Below are 26125 nucleotides of genomic sequence, written 5' to 3' on the forward strand. Positions count from 1 at the left end.
GAGTTTTTGGCTAATCTGTAAATGTTAGAAGGATGGTTATAACTTACCATTGTGCCTTATTATGGTGTGATATGTAAATGTGCTAACCTTACATGTATGAATTGTAATGAAAGGACAATAATCATGCAATTCTTATTGAGCTATGATGATGATGGTTACATTAGGAGTAGATCCTATGACTTACATTAAGTTATGATGATTAATAAAGGCATCAAAGACACTTCTAAAGGGGCTCTAGCTTAGCACCAATTGAACTAGGGCTAAGAGTGTCTTTTCCCACATAATAAAGGTAGGTTCACTATTGTACTCATGAGATTGGAGACTATAATGAATATATCATAAATAGGGTTCCAACTATATCTCCTAGTTCTTGTACTATGTTCCCCTATAGGAATACTAGCTAGTGGATCCACGTAGATGCTATGTTCATATTTTTTTAATGCCTTGGCAAGTACTCCACCTTTCTTCGGTGTAGGGTTTCATGCCACCAGATTCCACATAGGCTCATGTGGTCTATGTCAATTAAGGCAAGATGTTCTCGAAAGTAAAATGAAGTAATTTAATGAAGTCTAACTAGGATGACCTAAGGGGTTTAGCTTAGTCTAGGTAGGGGCATGAGACTCTACCTATATATTGCACTAGTTAGCCTTGAAGAAAGTCTTGATGGATGTTCTTATATATGTATATGCTTATAAATGTAAATGATATGCATAGGTTAATCTTACATGTTGATGATACTATATGATATTTTGTTTCACTTATGAACATATATTTGGTATCTATTGCTAAAGTATGATGTTATGTACTCCAAATGATATGCTATATAATGTTTGATATTGGTTATGTTTTCTTTAGGTTTACTTCATTGAGTAAGGTTATGGGGCTTTTCTTATTCATTGCACTAGTGGACTTAATGAGGGTTCATGGGTAATAGTCTTGCTTTTGTTATGAAGTCACAAACTCTTATACAGACTTGTTGATGTTATAACTTATTGATAGAGTTTTCTTGATGGTCAAGCGAAGTGTACTATTAAAACCCTTCAGGATATTTTTAGATCTTGTATAATTGATTTCAAGGTGAATTGGGATAAACACTTGCCTTTGGTTGAGTTTGCTTATAACAATAATTACCATTCATCTATAGCTACGGCTCCTTATGAAGCCTTGTATGATAGGAGATGTAGATATTTAATTGGATGGTTTGAAGTAGGTGAGTCTTCACTTTTGGGTCTTTATTTGATTTATAACACTTTGATGAAGGTTCTTATTATAAGGAATCTCTTGAAAACAGCATATAGTTGGCAAAAGTCTTATGCCAACCATAGGAGAAGAGAACTAGAGTTTGAAGAAGATGATAAAGTGTATCTAATAATTTTGCCTATGAAACGGGTGGTGAGATTTGGAAAGAAAGGGAGGGTGAGTCCTCATTATATGGTTCCCCATGAAATTTTGCAAAAGATTGCAAGGTTGCATATCAGTTGAAGTTGCTTAGTGAATTGGCTTTGGTTCATCTGGTGTTTCATGTTTTGATGCTTAAGAAGTGTATCGGTGATCATGAGTCCATTCTTCCTATTGAAGTCTAGGTGTTCAAGAGAACCTCTCTTGTGAGGAGGTTACGGTTCAAATCCTTGATAGACAAGTAGATAAGTTAAGGAATAAATAGGTGACTTCCGTAAAGGTGTTATGGAAGAATCACCTATTTGAGGGTGCAACATGGGAGGCCGAGGCCTACATGAAGTCCCGTTACCCTCATCTATTTGATAACTAAGGTTTGTTATTTCTACTTGTAGTGAAAATAATTAGTTTATTTGCAATTTCCTTGTTTTTTTGTAAAGTTGTGCAAAAAAGTGTATGTTACAGTGAATCACAGTGAGCTTTATGCCTTAAAAAGGACAATGTTGCTTTTCACTTGTTTTAAGTCTATGTTGTGCATTTTGGTATATTGTGCTTTCATGAATTGTATTAAGCATGTTGATATGTGTTGAAGAAAACTTTGGCATAGTAAATGAGCATGAAAGGAATATTGAACTCTTATAAGTTGAAAAATGATATTTTGAGTTGCATTGTGTAAAAGGCCATGTGTTATGTGGACTTTGATTGTGAATCATGTTTTGATGTGTTGTTATTGGTTAGGCTGCTAGTCTTGAGTCCATTCCTTCCTTTTAAAGAATTTTAGTGTCATTCAGGGACGAATGTTACTAAGGGGGGAATAATGTAATACTCCGAAAGTCTAAAGCCTAAAATGGGTGCATAATATTTATAAAACTTTTTATAAGTAAATTATAATGTATATAAGTCATTTAGGAAGTTTTAGAATCAAAATATCAAGGAATGTCCATGACGTCCGAAAACTATTTCAAGAGGTGCTAGGGTGTCTTAGACTATTTGACTATGTTTTAAGAGTCAAAAAATGATAAATTTGGTGGTAAGGTGTATAACATGTATTAGAGTTAGTTTATAGTCGAAATGTCTGGGTACGACTCCCTAAGGACCAACCAAGGGCCCTTGAGTAGGACCCTTGCAACTTGGCAAAAAGCTGCCAAAAGGCAACGTCCATCGATGGGGCATCGATGCCTCCGTCCATGAGGACTTATCCAAATTTGTGAAGGGTTCATTTTGATAAATCTATGACCAAAACAACGGGCCAACTAGACAATTGGCCCCTTGGCCGTCAATTGACAAACAAGGCGTGGGTCGTGGTCTTGTTTATCAAGACTGTGTTTGATGCACGTTTTAAGTTTGTTAAGTTAAGTTAATTAAGTGGTTATTTAATTAATTAGGGGTTAAGGAAATCCTAATTAAGTTAGATAATGACCCCTATAAAGACCCCAAACCTAATTAGACTAAACCCAACTCTCATTCCCAAATTCAAATTGCTCTTCCTTCTCTCTTCTTTCTGTCTCCCAAAGAAACCCAAATGAAGACAAAAAAAAGGGGGTGGGAGGGGGGGGGGTTCTAGGGATGAAAAATATCAAGTTTCTCCATCAAATTTCATCAACTTAATGAGGTATGTGATTCCTTTCACCTTTGGGATCTCTTTCCCCAAAGGGTTCCTTCAAATTGATTTCAAAAAGAAGAGTTTTAGATGTGTTTTCTTCTATTACAAAATTGATCTTGTGAATTGATTTGTTTATTATTCCTTTTGGTTATTATGAGTATATTAAAATGCATTTTGTATATATTATACTAATTCTTGATACATTGTCTTAGTTTGTGGAAGATGACCTTTTACCCTTAACCCTAGGTTGTGATCTTAAATTGAATTGTATAGGATTGATACAATTGGCTTGGTTAGTGTTTAAATCTCTATACTATGTTGTTATTATGCCTACTATGAGTAGATTGTGATATATTATAATCCAATCATGCTAGTTGTTGAGTAATTGAGCTAAGTTTCTAATTCTAGGCTATGAAATAGTGATGAATTGTTGTGTAGTGATTCATTTGACTTCATTATTATGTTGGTTAATATTGTGTGATGATATTACACCCATTGTTGGGTTGAATAGGAGGGTTGATGGTAAGACCTTGATGATGGCATTGTGAAGGATATTCGGGTGACTCTTGTGATCACAAATCTTTACTTCATTTGTGATTACTTGTGATTAAATGATGATGTTGTATTGAAGTATACCTTACATCAAGATTGATAGGGTTGGTATGATGTTGAATTGAAATGTGTTTAATTATGTTTTGTGAGTTGTTGGCTAAAATGTAAATGTTATAAGGATGGTGAATAACTTACCAATGTGCCTTATTATGGTGTGATATGTAAATGTCCTAACCTCACATGTATGAATTGTAGTGAAAGGACACTACTCATGCAATTTTTATTGAGTTATGATGATGATGATTATATAAGGGGTAGACCCTATGACCTACATTAAGCTATGATTATTAATAAAGGCATTAAAGACATTTCACAAGGGACTCTAGCTTAGCACCGAGTGAACTAGAGTGAGGAGTGTCCCTTCCCACATAGGGAAAGTAGGTTCATTATTTTATTCATGAGATTGGTGACTATAATGCAATTAGCATAAAGAGAGTCCCAACTATATCTCCTATTTCTTGAACTATATTTCCCCTATAGGAATACTATCTAGGGGATCCACATGGATGTTATGTTCATGTGTTGGTACTACCTTGGCATATAGTACACCTTCTGTCGGTGTAGGGTTCAATGACACCAGATTCCGTATTGGCTCATGTGGTCTATGTCGGTTAAGGCAAGATGTTCCCAAAAGTAAACTAAAGTAATGGAATGAACTCTAACTAGGATGACCTAAGGGGTTTAGCTTAGTCTAGGTAGGGGTATGGGAATCTACCTATACATTGCACTAGTTAGCCTTGAAAGAAGTCTTGGAAGGATGTTCTTATGTATGTATATGCTTATAAATGTAAATGATATGCATACGATAATCTTACATGTTGATGATACTATATGATATTGGTTTCACTTATAAACATGTATTTGGTCTCCATTGCTAAAGTATGATGTTATGTACTCCTAATGATATGCTATGTGAAGCTGGACATTGGTTATGGTTCTTGTTAGGTTTACTTTATTGAGTAAGGTTATGGGGCTTTGCTTAGTCATTGCACTAATGGAATTTATGATGGTTCATGGGTAATAGTATTGCTTTGGTTATGATGTTATGAACTCTTATACATACTTGTTGATATTATAACTTAATGATAGAGTTGTCTTGATTATGTGCTAAATTATGTTGATATGCATGTTGGCTTGACTAGACTTAGTATTGTTGGGCTTATGATGTACATGATATTGACTTATTGAATATGTCTATTGGTATGGGTTCTTGAATGTGCATAAGGCTTTTCAAAGTAAATATCATGCTTTATTGAAATGCCCTTTTTAGCATGACGTCTATGTTGTATGTGCATATGGTCCTACACTTAGTACAAGTGATGTGCTAACCCCATTTTCTCCCTTTTCCCCAATATTTTAGGTTCCGGTCATTGAAGGGCTTGTGCCGACTTTTGATGGAAGACTTGGGATTCTCACTCTCCAAGTTGGGTAGGTCCTCACCACTTCGAGGACAATGCCATTTCCTAGCTTCAGATATTGATTAGTCTTAAAGACAATACGTTCATTTATTTCATTTGAGTACTAAAGATTGTATAGCCTATATGTGGCTTTTATCGTATTGATATATGGGGTATGCCCTATTTTATACTCTTGTTTAGATGTTATGAGATGAGACACGCAATTTTAAGACAATGTTATATATTTTATATATGTGTGCATTAAAAGTGCAAGACTTGTAATCTTCTTATACAAATGGTCTAAGTATACTCGATATGATTATTTATATTATGTGTATGCGAGATTTGTATGTAAACCTCATGATATATAGAAGAAAAGTTTTAAATTTTTCCGCATTTTAACCTATGAATATAGTGATGTAAGATAAGAGTCTAGTCTTAGTCCTCGATGTGGAAGACGATGATGGTTACTTCTAGGGGTTGCTCCTCGGATGTGACATCTACGATCCTAAGAACTCAGGCGGATTAATCCTAACAAAATCAAGAACCTTGGATGGCACTGATCTACAACTAGCATTTGCAGGTCTGGAACCTGCTAATTTTTCTTGTTGGTCACAATCTGAGCCAAAATCTGTATGTCATTACAAAACATTGCATTTGAAACTTCCTGATTTGGAGTTTGAAGAGTTGAGTTACCATTGCGTTCATTAGTATTCCTTCCATAATCTCTACGAGGAGGCATGATCTGAAAGTGTGTATCATCGAGTTAGAAAGTAGGAGCTAGATCATACCTAACACAACCTAAAACTAGAAAGTGAAGTATTTCCTAAAGCACTTTGTAGACTCCTTCACATTAGATATGGTGTAGTTCACACCACTGAAAATAACTCTACTTAGTGCGACTCTTTAGACATCCTAGAACTCATAAACCTAGTTCTCTGATACCATGTTTTTCACACTCTAAAGCTACCCCTAAGACACAAACACGAGACCTTGGATCACAAGTGACCAAGTTAACCTTGCTGGCATATCATAAGAATACATAATAATTTACTGAAATAGAAATATTGCGCATAACATTAAATCATCATAGATTTTTAAAGATAGGGACTACCCATTACCTTCTGAGTAAATAAACTGTTATTTCAATTAAAACTGAAATATCAAAACCTTAAGCTAAAACTAAAACTAACTATGCCTTAAATAAAGACTCTAACCAGTAAAGATGCTGGGACATGCCCCCGCTACATCTATTAAAACATTAACTAATGACTTAAAATAGAATGGGAATCATGTCCATGTCCTCAAAGAATGAGGACTCACTAGTGATGTTGTTGAACAGTAGATCAGGTACAAATTTATGCGCGCTCTGAAAGCTGAAGACCTAAACCTACATTAGGAGACGATGTAGCATAAAGTATGTGTCAGTACTTTAAAGGTACTGAGAATGCATGATATAGTAAAGCGGAATAATATACTTAACTAAAAAAAGAATATAATTCACCAATGATATGAGATAAGCATGATACTATACTGAAAGTACTAACATGAACTAACTTATTGAAATGATAGTTTATAACATGCTTAGACTGAATAATCAACTATAACTTATAGCCTAGTCAATGCACTAGAATCTGACTATGGGAGATACTAATAGCCGACATAAAACTACATAAGCTAAATGTAGAGTCCAATGTATATGCCCCATCCAGAGGGCCTAATATACCGTGACAAGGTATAGAGACATGATTGGCGTGATCACTTATCCATTTCCCATAAAGGGGACTTACAAGCTACGTCATCACATAGTTTTGGGACTTGAGGGTGATTGACCCTAGTTCACTCAATATGAATTCTATGCGCAATTGATTTTGTAATTAACACATAATGACTGAATTTCTATAATAATGGACGACTCAATATACTTATATGCTAACTAAAAATTCAATATTTAGTTTATTATGATGAAACATTCAAAAACTGAGGTATGTACATCTATTTATCTATCGTGATTAATGTAATTCATAAACTAAAGGAACTACATAACTAGAGTTCTGAGTTAATGCATGAATCTACATAACATAAAGCTAAAATAATAATATTTTTATTAAGAACATTAAAGTAGCTAATTAAACATAATTTGCTAAAATTCTACAAACCCTAGGTCTAGATAACATAAAGGGAATCAAGAATCTAACTGAATTACAGGGACCTACTGGGTACAACATAACACTCCAAAAGTCCATAACATAAGATAGAGACTCACATGATGAACTACAATTTAAACAACTGTTTCTAAGCCTAAAATAATATTTATAAACCATTTAGGATGTTTTAGAGTTAAAACGTCAAGAACGTCGATGACGTCCCTATGTTGTGTGAATGTTTGAGAGTGTCAAATGAAGTCGAAAACTTTTGAAAAGACTGTATATAGGTAAAATATAGTACATAGGGTGTAAAAAACTAGTTTTGACTCCCCAAGAACCACCTGAAGGGTCCTTGAGGAGGAACATGGGCAAGAAAGATGCCAAAGCAGCCTGCACAGAGCCAGGAAATGAAGGCTGCTGAGCGTGGTGCATCCAACACGATAAGGCATAAAAGTATTCTTGCGATGCACAGCCACTTCCCAGATTCGTTAGTTTCATATTTTAAGCATTTTGACTTCAAAAAAAGACCCAATTTAGTGAGGGGTCTTTTGCGTAATTTTTGGAGTGATTATGTATAGTCTAAGGGTCACTTTTAAGTCATTTTTCACTCACCTAAAACAAATTCCCAAAATAAAACCAAGAAGCTCTCTTCTCTCTTTACTATCTCTTTCCAAAAATACTCCATTGAAGAAGCAAGAAAGCTTGAGGAAGAAGACCAATTCCTCTAGGATTTCACTTGGATTTCATGGATTAAGCTTCATAAAGGTATGTGTTCTTCACTCTTGCGATTCCTTTCCCCAAGAGATCCTTTCAAAATTGATCTCTAAATCACCCAATTACAAGGGTTTTCTCTTCTAATGGATTTTCTTCTAAACTTGAAATTTATGATTGATTATAAATAATTATGATTACCCATGGCTAATCAAGTGTAGATTTTGAGTAATTGATGCTAATTAAGGGAATTTCGTATGGATCATATCCCATTCCCAAATTTCCCCAATTCTTAGATCTTGTTTATGAATTGATAGGATAGAATTGTTTTATCTACTCTTTTTCCGTCATGGACTACCTAGGATGATGTGTTGTTGGAATTGGATCAATATTTTAATGAATTCATGATGAACACTATTTCCCCTAACCCTAGGTGATGAACTAAAGTTTATTGTGATAATGATGATGCAATTAATCTAGTTATTGAATTAATTACGATTGAATGATGTTACGACACCTATTATTGGATGAAATTGGTTTGTTGATGGTAATACCACGATGATGGATTTTGAAGGAGATTGGGTAAGTTTTTGTTATCCTAAACCTTTACTTCAATTATGATGCATGTACTTGATTATGAACTTCAATTAAAGTATGTCTTGTTATTGGATTTAGTAGGTGTGGTATGATGATGCAATTGAAGTGTCTTGATTATGTGATTGTGAGATTATGCTTAAGATGAAATGATATAAGGTTGGTTATTAAGTACGTCTATGCCTTACTATGATATGATGATGTTAACGTGCTAATTTCACATATGAGGGTTGTATCGAAAGGATGTTATCATGCAATTCCTATTGAGCTAATGACTATGACTATTCAACGAGCTATTATCCTATAACCTAAAATAAGTTATGATTTTTAAATAAAGACATGTCAAAAGGGACTCTAGCTTAGCACCGAGTGAACTAGTACTGAGGAGTGTCCCATCCCAATTTGGGAAGGTAGGTTCACTATTTTACTCATGAGGTTGGAAACTATAATGCAATGTGCATAAAGAGGGTCCCAAGTAATATCTCTTAGTTCTTGAACTATGTTGCCCTCATTGGAATACTAGCTAGTGGATCCACCTAGATGCTATGTTCATGTCTTGGTACTACCTTGGAAAGTAGTCCACCTTCTTTCGGTGTAGGGTTTCATGACATCAGATTCCACATTACCTCATGTTGTCTATGTCAGTTAAGGCAAGATGTTCCAAAAAATAAAATGAAGCAATACTGTTAACTCTAATGAATATGACTTAAGGGGTTTGACTTAGTCTAGGTAGGGGTATGAGACTCTACTTATACATTTCACTAGTTAGCCTTGGGAAAGTCTTAGAAGGATGTTTTTATGTTCTTATGCTTTTATAAAGTGAATGATTTGCATAAGTTGACTTTGCATGTTGATGATACTATATGATGTTTATTTCATGGTTGAACATGTTATTCCTCTATATTCCTTAACATGATGATGACTACACTTGATACTATATTATGTGACGTTAGGCATTGTTTACGGACCTTTATTTGGTTTACTTGGTTGAGTAAGGTTATGGGGTTTTACTTGGTCATTGCACTTGTAGAGTAGATGTGGGGTTATGAGTAAGGGTCTTGTATATGTTGTAATGTTATGAACTCTTATACATGCTTTGTTATTATAACATGATGTTGGAGTTTCATTGGTTGTGGTTCTAATATGATACTACACATGTTGACTTGATTGGACTTGTTGATCTTGGTCTTGTGATAGATATGATCTTGTCTTAATGAATATATGGTTATTAACTGATATGCGTTCTTGAATATGCATTGAAGGCTTTCAAATAACTTGGCATATTTTCTAAAGTAAATGTTCCTTTTTCATGCATGTTTCAAATGTTTTATGTTCATATGCCTATACTTGGTAAAGTTATGTACTAACCGATGTTTCTATGCTTACTACAAAATGTAGGTTCCGACCGTTGAGTTTTTAAAGGGCCATTAAAGAAGAATTGGAATCCTATTCTCCAAGTTCGGTAGGTCCTCATTTTCCGAGGATGATGCCACTATCTTGCTATTGGATATTGTTTAGTCTTAAAGACAATTTAGTTTTTTCTCTTTATTTAATGACATTGTATATGCTATATAAGACCTTTATTGTAATGAAGTATGGGCTATTCCCAATGCTATACTCTATTTAGATGGTTTAATATAAGACGTATCCTAGAATATTTATGAATCTATATTTCTATATTATTATGCGAAATAAAGGTAGAATCCTATGTAGTGATTCCTATGCAAGGAGTCTATGTAAATTCTCTATGTATATATTATGTGTATGTGAGAGGTCTATGTAAATCTCAATGTAGAAGTAATTAAAAAGTTTTGAATTTTTAGCAATTAAACTATGAAATGTAATGACGAATGCTAAGAGGTTAGTCTTTGTTCTATTCAAGGACGACGACACCAGTTACGTCTAGGGGGTGCTCCCCCGAATGTGACAAACATGGTATCAGAGCATCAAGTTGAATATCCTTAACATTGATGTCTCATTAAACAACATCTATGTAGGTTCTTATTCATAATTATAAAGCGTGCACACTTATGAGTGAGAATCTATATGGTTGTTAGGAAATTTGTCACGACCGGAGTCTAGACCCCAGATGGGACAGGCGTCGTTGACCCTTCAGGGGTCGCAGACAAGCCTACTTACGTCATTCTTACTTTGTCTAGGTTAATTTTAGAGGAAAATTTGAAACTTTTTGTTTCTTAATATACATGCTAATCATTCTATTAGATTCATAACTGTTCACCATCAACCATCTAACATTAAGATTATCAAATGAAAGAAATAGTTTAATATAGCATCAAATGTATTCTTGCGAAAATGGCACCAATACAATGTTTGAACAAAAGCGGAAAGAAATGCTAGTGGAACATACTCCACTAGCTCAATCCTATAACTAAGCTAGAATATAATGGGCAAGCATCCTCTAAAGCATGAGTTCCTACCAAGTCCGGATAAATGCTCTCCATCCGGATAATTTCAGCGTCAACCTCTAGCTCTAGCGTCCACTTAACCCTGCACCTAAAATTGTAAAGTTGTATAGGGTTAGTACATACTTGTACTAAGTATGGGTATATGCAAGCACACACCAAGGACATGCATGAGTAAGAATAGCTCTTTCCTAACAACATGATTATGGAAGGTCAAGTCAGTGGACTTGCGAATTGGGATTAGGAAAGTTAGTGAGCTTTTCCAGATTTGGATTAGGAAAGTGAGTGAGCTTTCAAAATTTGGATTAGGAAAGTCATGCCATGAGAGTAACATGCATCATCATACTTATCATATTGCACATAGTACATAACATCTTACACATAGCACATAACATATTTCATATAGCTCATAACATTTTTCATATCATTCGTTCATATGCCATGAGACCTTGTAATCATGGACTTGACATCAAGACTTACAAAAATGAGGGCTTAACATATGGGACCTCAACTAGGGAGACTTCTTTAGCAAACACAGAGTCTGCTTCATTCATTCATACGTACTTCATTTCATTTTTTCCATAGGCTAGTGTAAACACCAACTATACCTAGGATGTAGTTTAAGACTTTCATCAGGTTCGCTGTGCAATGATCAAGATTGACCTAGTGTCATTACTTAAGTGTAGCTCACCTCCTGATCATTCTATCCTAACACCTTTGGTATCATTCATTTCATCGTGTGCATCATTTAAGACTGACCTCTTTCATTCATTGGGAACTTTAACATTAACCGACATAGATCATGTGAGCGTCATGAAATCCATTTTATCCCCCACACCGAAAAGAGGTAGAATCACTAGCCAAAGTGATCCAAAACATGCTAGTGTACATGGGAGTTGAACCCCGCCAGATCTCTATATTGGCAGTATAGGTTCGAAGACTATGAGATATAAGGAGACCCATATTCGGCATGCCGGACAGTCTCATCTCATGAGAATTACGTGAACCTCCGCCCTTCCCAAAAGAAGGCATCACTACTCATAGCTAGTCTATCAATGCTCAGTTTAAAGTTCCATTACATTCAACTCATACGTCTTGAAAGATGGCTTCTAGTACGAGGACATCATAGCTCAATAGATGATTTCTCATCTCATCATTAGTATTAAGTGTGTTAATCTCATTACTTTCATTAGAGTGTTCATAGAGACTGGTCTCTTCATTACTTTACACTCTTATAGGTGAGTACGTTTTGGTAACATTTACTTAGGCTCATTTGAGATTGCTCTCATTTTTTACATTAGCCTCATATCATATTGTCACCACATTCATTAACATTAGCACATTTTCTCTTCATAATTACTCACCTCATCTTACGTGAATGTTCATTTATCATATGCCAATGCACTTGGCAATTTAGCGTGTTTCAAACTCTTACTTAACCCTTCTAGGGTTTCATCATTTCATTGTTCATTTCAACATTTCTTTATTCATTTCATCATTTCATTGTTCATTTCGTCATATCGTTGTTCATTTCATCATATGCCAATGCACTTGGCCATTTAGTGTGTTTCACACTCCTACTTAACGCTTCTAGGGTTTCATCATTTCATTGCGTACATCTTAGGTTCACTTATTTTTAGACGTATGCTAGACTTATGAGTCTATACATACAAGCCATGATGTTACGTTCATAGTTCGTTTAAGTGATTCATATCTTCCTAAGATTATGTGGTACAAGAGTTATGCATCTTGTATGTATGCCAAGATCTCGATTTCGATCTAAGTAGGCAGCATTATTCTTAAATATTTAATTCACGTATGACTTATGTATCAATACAGAATTTGGGCAAGGGAACCCTGTTTAAAATCCCTTGGACAACACTTACATTTTTTTCATTTACTTTATTTGATCCATACGGCTTAGGGATCCAAGTTCGAGCCCCAATGCCTTCATTTTATTTTTCCCTTAACTTCTCCCTTCATTTTTCGCTTAATAGAACTAAGAGGATGTGGGATCGAACCCCCACAACCTCATTTACTTTTTATTTTCATTACTTTTAATTTTTCTCCTTTGTCCGTGATGTTATGGGTTCTAACCCCCACAGCCCCTCTTTAATTTCTTTTCATTTTCTCCTTGAATCTGCCTAGGAGATCGTGGGTTCGATTTCCACGCCTCACATCTATTTTCTTTCATTTTCTTAACTCTCCTTCACTGCCTAGAGATCGTGGTTTTGATTCCTACGCCTCACATTTCTTTTCTTTCATTTTTTACTCTCCTTCACTGCCTATAGGTCGTGGGTTCGATTTTCACGCATCACATTTCTTTTCTTTCATGTTCTTTACTCTCCTTCACTGCCTAGAGGTCGTGGCTTCGATTCCCATGCCTCACAATTCTTTTTCTTTCATTCATAGCTTTCTTATAGTGAGGTCTTGGGTTCAATCCCAACTGACCTCACATATTTTAAACATTATTTTCAAACTCCCCTAAACTTCAACAATAGCCGAACTTAACCATCAACATGCTAGAAGTTTTAATCACATTTGCAACCTACTTTCTTCAACATTTATACGTAATTTCATAGGATAATTCAAAGATCATTTAATATGTTCTTAGGTGAATTTTTCATGGATTCGCTTAGCCAAGAGATTATCACTCAAATCAGCAACAATTCAACTTATATGAACATCAAGAATTACATCGTCATTTGTACATGAAATACAACCACAACATCACATTTATAAAGCCTTAACCGAGGCACATAGATACGATTCACATTTCACACACACGTACACATAATTTCGGAAAAACATCAACATAAGTCACATAATTCCGAACATACATGTAAACACATAATCATCACGAAAACACGTTTCATCCCTAGTTTTCTACCAGCAAACATAACCAACCTATGGTTCAATGGGAGCTAGTGATAGGGACATGCAACGTTCAACAACCCTAGTTTTCGGAATAGATTTATCTTAACCTTAGGGGTCTCTTGGGAAAGGGTCCAAGAGAGAAGAGAACCCATACATTTTTGAAGTTAAACCCTCGACTTGCTTCCCAAAAACTTCACCCAAGATCACGTCCAAATACACTCAAAGTCAACACCAACTTGACGGACAAACTTCTCTTTGCCCACGTGATTGATTTCATTTGTTTTCTTATATTTTCGTTGTGAGTTCTTCAAGTGTGAAGAACTTTGTTTTACCTACTGTTTTTTGATTTTATTTGGCAGAGAGAATCGTGAGTGAAAGTGATAGAGACGTGAGAGGGAGAGATGAGCGTGGGAGAGATGAGTTTTCTTAGGATTAGGAGTCTAGTTTAGGACTTAGTCAAATGAAAGTTTTTATTTAATTATTAAAAATCTTATTTCCTTTTATTTTAACTCAGCTAATAAATAATAAATATAAATTAATTACATTAATTTACCAACTTAAATAAAAAATAATTTAATTCATTGCTTCCACATAGGTTCGAACCCGGGTGGAGCAAGACTTCACTTCAAGAGCCAATTTTTGGACCTCTCTCTCCAAAATGCCCCTCCACCTTATTAATTAAATAGTTAATTATATATTTAGGTAATTATGATAGTACCCTTACCCTTGAAAAAGACCATTTTACCCCTAGACCCTGCAAACCTAAGATTTTCCCATTTTAAGTCTGGTAAAGACTCCTTCCAGTAATCTTCATATTCGAGAGCCCTACATGGTTGGACCCAACCTTTTCAAGATCCACTAACTCCCCAAGTTAGTTGGCTTGGCTGTAGCAAGGGTTCAGAGGTCTGGTTCTACGCACATCAATCCGTGTGAACCCGGTCTAATCGTAGGTATTCTAGACACATTAAGCATTACTTAGCATATTCATTTTTAGGGTTGTTACATTATCCCCCCCTTAGGAACATTCGTCCCCGAATGACACTACTCTTTACTAACAATAAGTAAGTCATCTATAGAATGTATGCCTACACCGGTAATTCAATACTCCTCACTGGTGAATATCTGATTCACATATTAACATGATGGTGCACATCCTTGAAACCTACTAGTAGCTTTACATTAATGGACTAAGGAACTTTTTTCCTAAACTAATCTCATCAAAGCATACAACATAAGTAAATATGTAAGTCATACAAATCAGCAACCAACATGATGACTCAAGCATATTAACCTTATATTAGTGCATAAACACCATACACAATCAAATACATGAAAGACTAATTAAGGCTACGCACCCGAGACTTCACCAGAGGTGACTTCCCCTGCACCCCTAGACTTGAGTGCGAAAAATCCTTGCCTCCTGGGAGCCTCTTCACTTGGACCATTAGGTTGAGCTCTATCCTTCCCTTGTTCTTGGATTATCCTATTCGGACAATCCTTCACCATGTGACCCGGTTTTCCACAACTGTAACAAGCGTTAGTGCCCATCATACACTCTCCTCCATGTAGTTTGCCACACTTCCTGCAAGGGGGTCTTTCCTGAGGTGTATCTACTTCATTGTTTCTCTTAACTCTGGACTCAGAATTCCTATCATAACGACCCTTGGATGAACTTGAATCCCCTTGGTGGGAGAGTCCCTTCTTAAACCTGGGCTTATCCCTGATTTCACTACTACTCTTCCTTGAAAAATTCTCCTCGGCTTGCCTTGACCTTTTCCCTACCCTAGTGTGCTTGCTGTTTCTGCTTTCCTCCACTTGCTGGACATGGACCATAAGCCTGGAAAGGTCCATGCTATCATGAAGCATAGATTCCCTACACTCCTCCTCAAGATCCTCATCAATCCATGTCAAGAATCTACTCATCTCGTCTCTGCTGTTAGACACAAGAAGTGGCATACCTGGATAATTTCACAAAGTACAGGGAATACTCCTTGACTATCATCGATCCCTGTTTAAGGTTGATAAAATCCTCAACCTTGGCCTCCCTCATCTCCCTAGGGAAGAATCTCGCTAGGAAGGTTGTTTTCAATAGCTCCCAAGTGACCGAAACTCTGCCCAATGCTCGTCTATCCTGCCACATCTTTCACCAAGTCTATGAAACATCCATGAGTTGATAGGAAGCCAACTCTACTTTCTCAGTATATGTGGCCCTTATAGCTACCAAGATCTTATGAACCTCGTCCATAAACTCCTGGGGGTCCTCTAAAGTCTTAGACCCTGTGAAAATAGGAGGATTCATCCTCGTGAAGTCTCTCAGCCTGTCAGCCATGGTACGAACTGGGGGGTTCTCCCTCTGAACATTTTGCCTTGACTTGGTCAATCATGGCCTTAGCCTGCATAGTGATGTCCTGTGCCATCTGGGCCAGAGATGCCCTCAACTCAGCATTAGTCAACCCAGCAAGGTTAATTGGCAAGGCTACTCCTTCAGCCGGAGCCTGGGATGGAACTTGATTGTCCCAGAAGCTGCTCCTCCTCTCCTCTGACCAATTGCTCTCCTAGTGTTCATTCTCTGAAAACATTAACCGTTGATGTTAGACACGCTCATAACAAAAAGAAAATCAGACATTTGGAAAGGCATGATAAGATCAGAAGAAGGGAAATTTTTCCTACGCATCATGCAGTCTCTAATCCAGGATAGTGGTGCACTTCACTACCATGACATAGAAACTACTCAATGTGGTTGATGTAAACTTATTATTCCCGGAATTTAACCTAGGGATCTTATACCACCTTTGTTACGACCAAAGTCTAGACCCCAGATGAGACCGGCGTCGTTGACCTCCCAAAGGTCGCAGACAAGCCTACTTACGTATTCTTACTTTGTCTAGGTTAATTTTAGTAGAAAATTTGAAACTTTTTGTTTCTTAACATACATGCTAATCATTCTATTAGATTCATAATTGTTCACCATCAACCATATAATATTAAGATCATCAAATGAAAGAAATAGTTTAGTATAACATTAAATGTATACTTGCCAAAATGGAACCAATACAATGTCTGAACAAAAGTGGAATGAAACACTAGTGGAACATACTCCACTAGCTCAATACTATAACTAAGATAGAATATAATGGGCAAGCATCCTCGAAATCATTAGGTCCTACCATGTCCGGATGAATGCTCCATGTTCGAATAGTTTCAGCGTCAACCTGTAGCTCTAGCGTCCACCTGTGCTTGAACCTAAAATTGTAGAGTTGTATAGGGTTAGTACACACTTGTACTAAGTATGGGTATATGAAATCACACACCAAGGACATGCATGAGTAAGAATATCTCTTTCCTAACAACATGATTATGAAGGTCAAGTCAGTGGACTTGCCATATTGGGATTAGGAAACTTAGTGAGCTTTCCAAATTTGGATTAGTAAAGTGAGTGAGCTTTCCAAATTTGGATTAGGAAAGTAATGCCATGAGAGTAACATGCATCATCATACTTATCATATTTCACACAATACATAACATCTACACATAACACATAACATATTGCATATAGAACATAACATTTTTCATATCATTCGTTTATATGCCTTGAGAGCTTGGAATCATAGACTTGACATCAAGACTTCCCAAAATAAGGGATCAACAAATGGGACCTCAACTAGGGAGCCTTCTTTAGCAAACATAGAGTCTTCTTCATTCATTCATAAGCACTTCATTTTATTTCTTTCATAGGCTAGTGTAAACGTATCTTGAACATGGATCTAATACTAAGTTTTGTCATACCCCGAGCAATCACTGAGACGCGGACACGGATCCTAGGACCACAAATAATTCAAAGCTAACCCTGCTGACATGATCATGAGCATACTAAAGATAATAAACGTAATGCGGAAGCTAAATCCTAATTTAAACTAAAAAGATGGGGACATACCCATATTCTTTAACTGAGATATTTAAAACAATAAGTTTATTACAAATAAGTTATTAACTCAACACTAAGCTGAAACTATGTCTCAAAATAGCCTCTAAACAGGACGAGAAATACTGGGATAAGCCTCAGCTAATTGTAGCAAAAACTAAAACTAAATGACTAAAAGACTGAAATGAACTCGTGACTATTGTCCTCGTAGAATGAGGACTTACCACTGAATCTGCTGAACTGGAGATTCGATATTGATCTAAGCTTGATCTAGATGTTGAGAACTTGAAACTACATTACGAGAAGATGTACCACACATGTGTCAGTACTTGAAAGGTGCTTAGAATGTACGATAGAATAAAGCTGAAATAACAGATAACGTAACAAGCACAAAAGCAAGTATAGTAATATGAACATGTTATTAGGGAATTCTGAGCTAACTAAAGGCAATGACCAATATATATTATGCTAAAACTGAATACTGAGTATACTGATATATGATCAATGCAAGAGAGTGTGACTGAACTATGGTAGATACTAATAACCAATAATAAATTCACATGATCTAAATGTGGAGTCCGACGTATACGCCCTCGAGAGGACCCAATATACCTTGCAAAGGTATAAAGGCATGATGGGACCCACAAAGGGTACTTACAACCTACTCGGGTAATAGTTCTAAGACTAATTGGGTACGCTGAACCGTAGTCCAACTCGGTATTATGCTACTCCCATTGATATAAGTTAACTGATTATGTCTGCATTTTCTGTAATTACTGGATAGCTTAAAATTGAACATGCCAACTGAGTATGCAACATTTAATCTGATAATGATGCATTAAAAATTGAGGCATGTATAAGTGAATAACTGTAGTATCTGACCTAGCATGTGTATGTCAAGAACTAAAGAAATACCAAGCAAGGGTTCTGAAATTTTATGCGATAAACTGAATAATAACTTCACAATCTTATTTGGGATATATATTTAGTAAATTCATGAAGTTCTATCAATGTTCTAGAAATCCTAGGTTTAATCATGATAAGAGAATCAAAAACTGACTGAAAAATAGGGACCCATTGGGTGAAACGAACCCACAGGTTAAATCCCACATGCCTTGTAATGAAATTCACGGTGAAATATTAGGATTTCCGGGCTAGAACTGTTGGAACCTTGTGCGTTCTTGAACTAGGGTTCCTGACCTTTTATACTTTATTGCTTTTAATTTTATTTGTTTTGATTAATGATTTGTCTGAGGCAAGTTTTAGTTATGTTTCTAGGCTTAAGCTGATTATAATCTGATGATTTAATGTCAAAACGACGTATCTTATGGCTTAAACGAAGTGGGAAAAGACAAAAGACCCCTGAGTTAATTGTTGTCGGCCAAACGGTGACCTGGACTGACGGGCGTTGTTCAATCGATGGTCTGTCGTTTGGGTTCGTAGGTTGGTCGGTTTTCTAGAGCTTTACTAAAACGGGCATAAGTTTTTACTCGGAGGTCTGATTTTAGAAAGGTTGGTTGCTATGGAAAGATAATTCAGTTATCAATATGTGGGTATGTAATGGGTCAACTAATTCATTTTGTGATAATATTTATGTTCATTTGAAGTTTACCCAATTGCATTCCCCCCCCCCTCCTGAACATTTTGCTAACTTCCACCTATGGTCCGTAGGTCCATCTACGGACCGTGCTGGTTAATCATACTTCTTGTCAGAGATTGGGTAAATATGGTGTTTATCGACGAATACAGACGGCGGACGTAGTCTGACCAATGGACCATCAGTCCGTCAGTCTTTCGACACTCAGTCCTTAGGCTGAGATTTTGGGAGTTTCCGACTCCATCTACGGATGTGCAGGACGTACCGTGGGTCAGGCTATGGTCCATCCATAGAAACTGTCGAGTGCACCTGCAGATTTTCTGAAAAGCTAATTTTTGGTCTGTTTTTGATACAGGGTGTTACAACACTTCCTCAAATGGTCATATTTAAGATCAATCTTAAAAGTCAACTAACCACTTTTAAAGTAGGTAGCCATCAATTATCTCCTCTTATTTAAGGTTTAAGGGATACATACTACCCTCTAAGTGAACTTTAGGGCAAAACATAATTCCAACCTATGGGACAAAACACTTTTCTCCCCTTTTCCCACACTCTAATAGTAGGTTCATAAGGGAAATAGTCAACCAATCATAACGGTTATCTCAGTACTAACATACTACACAATAACCTTACAATGTAAGCACACTAACTACTCTTCTAGAATCAAGCCTAAACAAAAGACTCCAATCCATATAAGGCAACAATGAAGAATCACACACACAAGAGGCAACATTGAACCATTATACCTAAATTAAGGCAACACGCATCTTTAACTATTTATGACATTCCAAAAAAGCATTTCAAGCATAGAGCATAACATGATGTTATCATCATAACAAGTCATATACAAACATAATATTCCAAAGGGAACTCATTTCAACTATAAAACTATTTGCAAGTTATAACCATATAATGAAATAAATCTTCACATAACATGTCATATCTCATCAATCACATATATAGACATAAATGGAACCCCATCAACACATTTCAAATGCACCTTCACATATACACATCAAACCATAAAACAATGATAAGCATCAAACTCACTTTTTCTCTCACAAGCGAAGAGATGTCGTCTCATCCAAGCAATCACATCGAAAAGACCACCAGACAAGAAAACATAAGAGAGATCATATAGAGTTAAGTTCTATGGTACGACATGAGAATAGTGAAGAAGGTAATGTCTATTGTCCTATAGCCTCTCGCTCATAGATGTGTCACAACTCAACATCGATGAACAAGACTCTACTAGACGTGGCAATATGAGACCTTGGACCCTAAAAACAACTTTTATATCCTTGTGCTGATAACTTGTTTGTAACGACCGGAGAGCACCCCCTACAAGTAACATGGCTTACTTGACCTCTCAGAGGTCCTATACTAGCTCATAATCATCATTCATCACATTTTCATTGGTAAATTTGGTGTAACATTTAAAAAATTCATAGCACATCATATGCTACAAACATCACTTCATATATATAAAATATAATAATATATAGTTGGACTCTAAGTCTCTTTTTCCATCTTAGACTCAACACCAATAAAACAGATTAGGGACACGACCCTTATCAATCTATAACAATAACTAAAGTATTACATAACTTTGAACATAAAAATAACATAGGAAATCCTTGAATCATAAGGATCCGTTTCTTCAGCTTGGGAAACACATATCAAGCTCTTCACCATAGAGACATCCTTTAATCATCCATGACCTACACTTTGGGTAATTATGTCAAGAAATATTGTTTTAGTACAAGAATGCACTTATCTTCGAAAGCAAGCAAAAATATGCAGTTAAAAGGGACATTTGGTTGGAAAAACCATGCATCATGCCTCTTATTAAATCTTCATAAAACCTTTATACAATACTTACAACATAGCTCATATACTTCACATAGGCATAAACATTATTCATAACATTACATAAAGCCACATAATACATTTAAGGCACATATAACATATTCATTACATAATCTTCAATTCAGTGTAAGTTTCTTACCCCTAAGTAACCCTGTAGTAATACTTGGTGCAATACATGAACAGTGTCCCATTCCACTACACACACTTAAGCATTACCTTAAGGTACCAAGGTGAACATTAACATAACCTTCATTTACTCATAGGTATTCATGATAGCATAACATATTATAAGACATATATTTCATACATAACTCAACATGCTTCATAGACCACATAGGAGACTCATTCTAAGACCACACAACAGTCAACACTACTAATAACATCATAAGAGGCCATAGTCAACAATAGCATACTTGGACTTAATTTCATTTAAAATCTAAAACCTTACTTACAATTCCAATGTAAGCCTACTAGTGCAGTGTACATGTAAGTCCCATAACCTCACACACACTTAGTAAACTCACAATGAGACCACAAGCAAAAATTTACTTCATGCATAATCATTTCCCGTAAAGACAACTTCATACAGTCCAAGTAAGACCATCATCATATAGTGAATGAGGCCAACATTATGCATATAAGGTAATACTTTATCATATTGACTAAATTGGACTCATACCATGCATATTATCATACAATTAGGTCCATACCATAATGTCATGCATATAAGACATATACATATTCATATATATACAGAAAACCTTCCTAGAACTCCCTTCAAGAGCTATTTATGCAATGCATAGGAAAAGTCACATACCCTCACCTACACTAAGCAACTTCCTTTAGGTTATCCTATTTAGTGCTCATTACATTACTTCCATTGTAAATTTTACTATATGGAAATCCTAGCCTTAAACGACAATAAGACCATGTAAGCCAAACATGGAATGATGTGTCATGGGACCCCACACCGAAAGGAGGTGCTCTTTTTGCCAAAGAAGAATATTAACATCATGTTAGCATCTAGTTGGATCCAGTTGCTAGGCCCTATGCGGGCAACATAGTTATGTAATCTATGAGGTATATTGGAAACCCTCTTTAAGCCACTTCGACATTAAATTTATCCACCTCATGAGGACTATGGTGACAAAGGCTTCCATTTGGAAAAGGGCACCCCTCATCACCAGGTTCACTCGGTTCTAAGCTAACTCCTATTTATTGAAACATTTTTATTAACTTTACTTCATAAAAATGGCTTTAGGAGGTTTAACTCCGCATCTTCTTAGCTCATAGGTTATAGATAAGATATCTTTTCATCAACATAAATCATGTGAGAAAACCTTTCACATGGACATAGCATATGTAAGCATAGTCTGGTTTAGAGTACAATTGAGAATACATTTCAAGAGACTCCCTCTTTACTATATTATGATATACACTTCGTTATACGCATTCGTGTGTACTTTAGTTATATAAGGGGACCTTTCACATAAACAAATATATACAGTACACATATGCATATTTCATCATATCATATACTTAAAATCATAGCATATACTTTCATTTTCATAGCTTAATCATACATTCATATTCATGTACATAGTGTTATTACCCTATAAGTTATTCTATCAAGGTAGACACGTACAATGTATAGACAAAGGACCATACCCTTTCCTACACTAGTAAACTTATTAAATCATCCTAGTTAAGATACATATCATAGTTCATGGAAATATCCTTTTCATGCATTGTAGTAGATATTAGTACATACGAGAATTATCCTTTTATTAGACACGATGAAACTATATTGCTTATAAGAATGCATGAGGTTTGTTTGTACATTGGAAAACATGATCTCATAATGCACTTAGTATATTGGTGAGGCATCCACTCTCCAAGGATCATAATACACATTTATTCATAGCACACACATCACTTTATAGCATTAGAGACAAGACACCATCAACATTGCATCCAAGGCTCCTAACATTGGCTATGATCACACATTCATATAGGGGTACATAGGTAGGGATCATTCACAATTATAAATTCATCATAGGAAGAAAATAGTCCAAACTGAACCCTAAAAACTTCATTCAAACATTGAAGACACCATTAGCACCTAGCACATGCTACTAGATTAAGCGACTAGGCATAGTACTTCGCATTGTGTGATCATCATAACCGCACTTCATAATTCATAACGTTAATTCAAGGAAATGATCAACAAATAATAATATTGACAATACCCTTTTACCATAAGTGGACCATGCCACACTATGCCATAGAAGGCCAATTTAACCATCAATTTTGTAGAAAAGTAGAGGAATAGGTCAATCTTACCAATTCTCCATTGCTTTGATAATCATTGATCAATTACCAATAATTCAACATAAATTCACATAGAAAACAATATCTATAATGAATTTAACATAATTGAAGCATGCTACAGTAAACCTTACATCAAGACCACAATGCCCACATTGTAGGCTAAATTAAGAAATTGGGAGGATCATGGGTTCATCATGAACTTTGATTGAAAACCATAATTAAAACAGTAGATAATAATGAATTTATCATAATCATGCTTTTGAAATCATTTTAAGAAGGAACCCATGGCTAGATTGAAAGATAGATAATTTGATTGTGAAACTTCTTTGAAAACATTGGAAGGAACTCCTTAGAAGAATGTATAACTAGAAATGAAGGATTAACATACCTTATTATGGTACAAACCATAAAAACTTGATGAAGAAACCATCACAATCAATCAACCAAGATGTTCTTGACCTTTATCTTCAATGCAGGTTTCTAGAGAGGTTTTTTTTTAGGGAAGGGTGAAATTTTAAGAATGAATTAGGAATGGAGTTTCTATGTTATTAACTAACTTAATTATACCTAAAATAGCCCCATAATAACCTTCCAAACTTCTTTTGTGACGTGGGGTAAATTTCCCAATTCACTCCATGCATGACATTCCCTTTGACGGTTTTGCAGGTCTTAGTGAGAGAGGGCACTCAATGGAACGTCGTCTGGTAGACGTAACCGTAAGTCTGCTCTGTATATTGTGAGTAATACTTTCATTTTGGGGCTTAATCTCCTACGCCTAAGTTTTCAGCAACTGCCTCCATTGACGGGGCGCAGATGTATACATGGAGCATCAATTGACACTTGAAAAGCAGTGTGGCAGTGTTTGGGTCCTCCTCAAGGACTCCTTGGGTGATACTTGGGGAGTACCGCCCAGATGTTTCAAGCCTAAATACAATCATATAAAAGTTAAGGATCTTCCATATCAATTTGAGCATCAAACAACTTGTAAAATATACAGAGGCACACTAGAACACACTAGCACGTCTTAAGGCTAAATTTCGAACATCATCGGACGTTCTTGGACATTTGACCTCCAAATCACATCAAATCAAGTATTAATACTATAAAAAACATAATTAACCGAATATTAAATTTTATAGGAACATGTGAGGCTCTAATCACCTTACTTCATTTTTAGAGACCTTACGATCAAAGAGTTAGCAAAGGGTCACATCGTTCCACAACGTTAAGTAAAGCGCTTCTTAGGAGGAAACCTATGGTTTTCAATTTTTTATTTTATGAATGATGGAGTGTTAGTGCTGAAGGTTTTAATGAGGAAAGTGTTTAGAAAATACATACTGGCGAGTTAAATGGCCACTCGGCAAATTACTTACCTTTTCGGCTTTCGTAATAATGACCTCCATTCGGACCCTCATATCAACTGAATGTCTTATAAAACTCGGTGAGAAAGGTGAAAACTCGACCCGTCGGTGTGTGGATCGGCAAGGGTGACTAATGTCCCTGAATGGACGCGAACTAGAAGGTTTACAATGGCCAAGTTTCTTTGATTTTTAAATTATTCACTTTTTCTCGCTTTTAAAATTCACGAACTATTACTAATGTAATATTTCACCAGATTTTTTCATTTTATAAATATTTTGGTTGATATATTTGTGTTTTGATTTGGATTGCATTAATCTTTCAATCACAATTTAATCGGCATAAAAGGTTTGTTTTCAGAACCCCGAGTTTTCATTCAATAGTTTTGTATTGATTTTCAATAATCATATCATGTTAATGTGTGTTGGACCCCTCTAATAATATTAGAATGCGTAAATGCCTATTTTAAGTTGAAAATCTTGCATATACTACTTTGATTGTCGAATACCCATATTTTTTGTGCATTTAAATGAATGAAATTTTATTAGGTTTTGATTGAATGATTGTTAGATTAAGTGGGTGAAGTTTAAGTAGCTCATGTTTATGATAATTAATGTACATTGCTTATTATAAAGTGGGTTACACCATTCATAAAAGAAATTGTCATTAAATGAAAAAATTTAGCAAAACCGAGTGATTTATTAGTATCTCGGTGAGTTCGATAATACGGGCATTGTTATAATTCATTAGTGCATACTTTGATTCTATTATAGGTTGTTACTCTGTTGAATTTGAAAAGTGGTCGAAAATGGGCACGTGGGGCAATTTGGCGGGCTAAGTCGATCTCGAAAAACTACTCTGCGATATGCCTGATACGCTCAAACTTACTTCTCAAATAAGAAGTAAAGCGGTCGTGTCAAGTAAATAACCCAATTTGTGAGGTTGGGATCGTTCCCACGAGGAAAATAGTCTAGACTTAACTTCAATCTATTATTACTTTTGTTTAGTCAATTACTTCCTTGGAAAGTAAAAACAATAAAAGGGGGTTTTCTATTTCTAAATGAATGAAAATAACTACCTAAATTGAAAGAGACACTTAACAGCTTTGAATGTTGGATTTTAATCAATTAATCAAAGTAACTAGGGTTTACGTGTTCCCCACAGGTTCATAACTTGATAATTCTAACTATAACAATTCTTTCCTAGTATCTTGCATGCAAAGTGATAAGTTATGTATTTCTAAATCCTTGGTCCGGCATCTAGAAAATCTCACTCCGCACCTTGGTCC

General features: G+C 35.7%; 1 protein-coding gene across 1 annotated transcript in view; it reads right to left on the reverse strand.

Moving 5' to 3' along the window:
• The window catches only part of LOC107001220 (pheromone-processing carboxypeptidase KEX1-like), a 31777-nt gene that overhangs the window by 1308 nt on the left and 4344 nt on the right, over positions 1-26125 (reverse strand). Inside the window, exons 2-3 of the mRNA XM_015199355.1 lie at positions 16098-16296; positions 15496-15717 (exon numbers count right to left, since the gene is read on the reverse strand). Of these exons, the coding sequence (XP_015054841.1) occupies positions 15496-15717; positions 16098-16296 (421 nt within the window). The remainder of the gene's footprint in view (positions 1-15495; positions 15718-16097; positions 16297-26125) is intronic.

Source organism: Solanum pennellii, chromosome 10 (genome assembly GCF_001406875.1).
Source record: "Solanum pennellii chromosome 10, SPENNV200".
NCBI lineage: Eukaryota > Viridiplantae > Streptophyta > Magnoliopsida > Solanales > Solanaceae > Solanum > Solanum pennellii.